General features: G+C 65.8%; 1 protein-coding gene across 1 annotated transcript; it reads left to right on the top strand.

Annotated features, from left to right (window-relative positions):
* Nucleotides 1-273: 273 nt before the first annotated feature.
* Nucleotides 274-5,214, top strand: LOC136791638 (maestro heat-like repeat-containing protein family member 7). Its single transcript, XM_067003380.1, has 13 exons — nucleotides 274-1,191; nucleotides 1,479-1,701; nucleotides 1,827-1,949; nucleotides 2,164-2,243; nucleotides 2,364-2,484; nucleotides 2,557-2,643; nucleotides 2,907-3,011; nucleotides 3,163-3,346; nucleotides 3,658-4,151; nucleotides 4,247-4,401; nucleotides 4,503-4,650; nucleotides 4,821-4,999; nucleotides 5,082-5,214. The coding sequence occupies exons 2-13, from the start codon at nucleotides 1,480-1,482 to the stop codon at nucleotides 5,212-5,214; spliced, it is 2,031 nt and encodes a 676-aa protein (XP_066859481.1). The 5' UTR covers nucleotides 274-1,191; nucleotide 1,479.
* The last annotated feature ends 220 nt before the right edge of the window (nucleotides 5,215-5,434 follow it).

The following is a 5,434-nucleotide window of genomic DNA, read 5'->3' as shown; positions in this document are numbered from 1 at the left end:
CACACTTTCATTGGAAGGTGCAAAGCGGCCTTCTCAGACGGTGAGGCCCTATTAGAGGGGAACACCCCTGCTTTCAAATTCCCAAATCCTCATGCTAGGAGACGAGGCCTGAATTTTTGGGTCCAAAGCCTCCTTTTCGGGTCCAAACATCCATTTCGAAGGAACAAAGCATCACTTCAGGATCCAGACCCTGAGCTGCAGAGTCCAAAGGCCCAGGTTTCAGCTCCAAAGCCTGACTTGGAGGTACAAGCTCCCCTTCACTGCCCTCACCCTTTACCCCCGACCACCCTCGGGTCTTTCACCGGTACAAGCGTCATTATTAGGACCCACTGTGTTCTTCTTAGGCTCCAATCCCCTATTTTCAGGCTCCGGAACCTCCACTTGGTATCCAAACCCTTCTTCTGATTGCCTAAATCCTCGGTTTTCAGGACCAGGGTGCTTCTTTTAAGTCACCAAGTGCTTTTGGTCAGGGCCCTCACACCCGCTTCTGGATCCAAAGCTAGCTTTTTCTTGCTTACAGCCACACTCATGTGGACCAGGCTGCCATTTTTAGGGCACAATGCCCTAGTTTTAGGGTCCACACTTTCATTGGAAGGTGCAAAGCGGCCTTTTAGATGGCGAGGCCTTATCTGAGAGGAACACCCCTTCTTTTCATATTCCCAAATCCTCATGCTAGGAGACGAGGCCTGAATTTTAGGGTCCAAAGCCTCCTTTTCAGGTCCAAACACCCATCTGGAGGGAACAAAGCATCATTTTTTGATCCAGACAGAGGAGGGCGGGCCACGCTGCCCTGTCATTTTTAGGCCCCAGCGTCACATATTAGGGCAGAAAGCCTCTTCCTTGGGCTCGAAAGCCCTGTTTGAGAGGATAAACCCTCCTTTTTAGTAGCTTTTTCTTGCTTACACGTCAATCTTAAGGACCAGGCTGCCATTCTCAAGGAACAAATCCCTATTTTTAGGGCCCACAATTTTATTATAATTTTAGTATTCCCACACCAGGGCCCAGGGAGCATCTCCGGATCCGGGAGCAGGGCCTCTGGGGCGGGTCGCGTCCCAACGGACACAACGGACCTGGTTCCGTGCAGCTGCGACTGCTTGGAGTGCTTTCCGGTGCTCCAGGTGCGAAGCAAAGGCACAAACCGCGGGCACCTTGCCACAGAAACCCAGCGCAGGAGCCAGGGCTGAGGAGCAGGTGGGTCAGCGCTGCCAGGGCTGCGCAGCGGGGCCGGCCCCAAGGGGCCTGGTTCGGCAGTGGGGCTGGGGGCAGCCCCGGGCAGGGGGACCTCCCTCCAGTGCAGGGGATGGCGTCTGCAGGCCCCTGGGGACAGGACCCCCGCGGGGCTCTGGGGCCGCCCGCCCGAGGGCAAGAGGAGGGGGCCTGGGTGGGGGCCTGGGGCTGGCGGCAGCGGTGGCACTCTGTGGCATCCCTACCCCGCGACAGGAGCGGGAGCCACATTCACTCCTGGGCACTCCCTGCAGGATGTCGGGGATCCCCCCCTGCTCCCCGCGAGCGGCCTGGCTGGAGGAGGCTGGGGCCTCCCCGGCCTCCAGGCCCCGGCCGCAGCCCTATGAGGAGAGTGAGGTGCAGCCACTGCAGGCGCCCTCTGGCTCAGGCGTGGGCCCTTCTGCCTCGGCCGCGCCGCGGCAGGAGGAAGAGGACGCCCTGAGCTTCATCCGCGCTTGCTGCAGCCGCAGACCCAAGGTACCGCTCGCCCTTTGTGCTGCGGCTGCTGGCCTCCTCCGGGCAGCCCCTGCCCCGGCTGTGCCCGCAGGGAGACTGCTGGGCTCCCCTGACCCGCTCGCTTGTCTCTCCCCTCCGCGGCTCAGCGAGAGGCACAGAAGCTGAGGTTTCTGGCCTCCGTCTGCGACGCCTGCAAAGCCGCCGTCGCGGACCACACCACCTGGGACGCGGTGTATTTCTGCCAGCTGGAGGTGGCGCAGAGAATCAAGGTGAGGGGACGCCCTGCCCCGCGGGGAGCACCCTCTGGCTGGGTGCTGGGCACGGCCCTTCCCGCTGCAGGGCTGCGGGGGCCGCCGGGGAGCCCCAGGAGCCGGGAGGTGGCTCTGGTGGGGGCGCTGGGATGGGGCAGCCCTGCAGGCCAGCCCCTGTAGCCGCTCGCTGGCCGGGGGACACTGCCCTGTGCCCTCGCGCTGTGCCCTCCAGGCGCTGCTGCAGGAGGAGCCCACCGATCGCCTGGACACGGCGGTGCGGCAGAAAGCCATGCTCGCCATCGCCGCCATGAGGTACCTGGGCCAGCGCGGGCTTGGCCGCCACGGTGGCCCCGGTCCCGGCCAGGGGCCCCGAGTGGGGCACAGGGTGCCGCACAGGGGGCGTTCCACACCTCTCCCCTCCTCCCCTTGCAGCAGAGCGGGGCTGCTGCCGCAGGACAGGACGAACGGCCTCCTGCGCGCCTGCCTCTGCAGCGTCTTCCACCTCCCTGGCCACGAGGACACGAGAGACACGGACACGTCTCTCTACTTCAAGGTATGCACGGGCTGGGCGCTTGGGACACCACTGCTCCCTGTTCGGGTGCCCCAACCCCTGTCCTCCTTGCAGACCGTGGAAGCCCTGGACAGCCTGCTGCAGGTGCTGGTGGGCAGCGCCGGCGCCTCCGGCCTCCTGGAGCTGCAGAACATCTTGAAGGTCTGGCTTTGGCAAAGGCTGGGCTTCACGCACGCGGTCAGTTCTGTGCCGCAACGCCTGGTGCAGGCAGGGGTCCCCAAGGCGGGGGCTGGCCCACAGCTGACCCTTGCGAGGCTGGAGGGATGTCTGGGGAGCAACGGGAAGGGAGCGGGGGCTTCAGCAGGACAGGGGCACGGCCACCCGCCTGGCCACCGCAGCAGGGGGACAGCTGGAAGGACCAGTGCCCCGTGCTGCGGGCACACCAGCAGCTTTTCTCTCCCCAGCTCCTGCTGCCCTTCACCCAGCGGCAGCCGGAGGCCGTGGAGGAGAGGGCCATGGCGCGGATCGCCAGGCTGGCCGCCTTCATCAACACCTGCTCCTTGCCCCAGGTAGGGAGCCCCTGGTGCAGGCAGCCCCGGCGCCCCCGTCCTCGCTCCGCGGCCGCGGCTCTCCCCATCTCCAGGCTTGCGCAGAGCCGGGGCTGGGGCTGGGGCCCTGCCGCCCCGCTCAGCCGCGGTCCCGCGCTGCCTCTCTCCCCAGGTCAGCTCCTGCTTTGCAGGAGCCACAGTGGTGAGGCATCACCACCCCGAGAAGCACCGCTTCTCCATGCTGGGGAGGCTGGTGGGGAGCCTCCTCCTGTGCTGCACTTCCAAGAACGAGGGGACCAGGCACGAGGCAGCGGAGGCTGTGCGCCACCTCTACATCTTCATCGGGCAGCAAAGAAGTGAGAGGAGCCGCGTCGGGCTGGGTCCCTCCAGACACGGGCACGCCGGCACAGCCAGGCCAGCACCAGGCCGCCTGCGCCCCTCTCCTCAGCAGGAGAGACCCAACCGAGCGAGCCCGGCTGCCTTTCCGCGGGCTGACGAGCCGTTCCCCCTGCCCTGAGCGCGAGAGCCCGGGCCCTCCCTGGAAGCGCTGCCCCCAGCTCTGCTCTGGCATGCCCCCTTCCTGCCAGGGAGGCTTGTGCCCGAGCCCCCGGCTGCCACTGTCAGGTCCCCAGGCCCCCCCGCTGACACTGTGTCCGCTTTTCTCCAGGAACAAGGCTCTGGGACCAGGATGCCGAGCCGCCGCAGCTCCGGGAGCGCTGGCGAGCTCGGCTGTCCTTACGGCTCTCAGAAGACGGCAACACCAGCAGAATCTTCATGGTGAGAAGCGCCAGCCCTGAGCCCCGGAGGAGACCCCGGCCCTGCGACGTCAGGAAGAGGACCGGCGCTGTCCCCGACAAAGCCCGGTCCCCACGGGGCCCGCACGCGGCCGCACCCCAGCCGTCGCCCGGCCCAGCCCCTGCTCCCAGCTCTCCTGGGGCGCTGGGAGCAGCAGGGCTGAGCGGGGCCATCGCAGCCCTCGGGGTGACTGACGTCTTGTCCTTCCTCCCACAGACGTTTATGAAGTACCTGCAGCCCTCTGAACGGTTGGGCGTCTTCCTCGCCGCCGTCGAGAGCATGAGAGCCCCGAGCCTCTACAGCACCAAGCTGGCTGCCCACATGGTGGACGTGCTGGCGGCAGAGACCGACTTCCATTCGGGACAGGTGGGTACCCGCCAGCGGCCCGGCCACGGCTCCAGCCCTCGGGGCTCTGTTCCTGCTCTGGTGCCGGCCCCGTCTCACCCGTGTCCCACCTCCAGGTGCTGAACATCGTGTGGGCCATCTACAGAACCCTGCCGTCCGTCAGAGCCGCGCTGGCCCTTCAGAGCCTGGACAGGGCCCTGCTGGCGCTGGCCAGCAAGCACCCCAGGGAGACGGTTGCCAGCCTGCTGCAGTGCTCGCCGACCTGCACCAGGTACGGGGCCCAGCGCGTCTCATCCACCCCCCCCCACCACCACCAGCGAGGACAGCAGCCGGGCCGGGGGAGGCCCTGCTGACAGCCCGGGGGTCCCGCAGCGTCGCCGTCACCATGTGGAGGGCGATGGTGTCTGAGCCCCCAGCCACAGAGAGGGTGCTGCGGGAGCTGCTCCGCGTCCTCATGAACCAGTCTGGGTGCAAGACATCCACCTCCATCAAGGACCACCCGCGCATCCTGGCCCTGGCCGTGAGTTCCTCGCTTGCCCATCTCCGATGGACAGGGGCCCCGCTCCCCTCCCCTGACCCCTCCCAGCCTTATCCGCACCCTGGGGCACCCGGGCGCGCCCACGGGGCCAGCCTGGGGGTCTCCACCCTCCTCTGTCCCTCCCTGCCCACGCCTCTGGGTGCTTTCTGCAGGCAGCAAGGCCCCTCCACGAGATCCTCCTGCTGCCCAGCTGCCTGGAGGAGGCGAAGGCCATCTTCCCCCAGCTCTTCCTGGCCCTCCTCGTCCAAGCGTCCTTCACCACGGAGCTGACGCTGCAGGAGGTGCAGGTCTTCCACAAGAAGCACCGGCAGGACCTGCTCACTCCCATCAGGTGCCACATCCCCGTCCCCTGCTGCTCAGAGGAACCCAGGGCTGGGGCTCCCGGCGTGACCCGGGCCCTTCTCTGCCCGCAGGTCCACGGTGCAGTCCCTTCTTTGCAGGTCCAAACCCCAATTTGGAGGCAACAAATCATCACTGTGGGATCCAGAGGAAGGTGGGCCATGCTGCCCTGTCACAGCGACAGCCTGCTGCAGCGCCTGTCTGTGACCAGGCCACACAGGACACCTCGGTTTTGACAAGGCGCCCTCCACAGTGCAGTGCAGCCAGCGGAGATGCAACTGTCTTTTTATCGCCTACACCCTCCGTTTTTGGACCCAGGCTCTCATTTTTAGGGCCCAAAGCTTTCTTTTTAGGCCTCAGCGTCACATAATAGAGCAGAAAGCCTCTTCCTTGGGCTCGAAAGCCTTGTTTGAAAGGATGAACCCTC

Source organism: Anser cygnoides, chromosome 10, assembly GCF_040182565.1.
Source record: "Anser cygnoides isolate HZ-2024a breed goose chromosome 10, Taihu_goose_T2T_genome, whole genome shotgun sequence".
Taxonomy (NCBI): Eukaryota; Metazoa; Chordata; class Aves; order Anseriformes; family Anatidae; genus Anser; species Anser cygnoides.
This window is presented reverse-complemented; position numbering and strand designations above follow the sequence as displayed.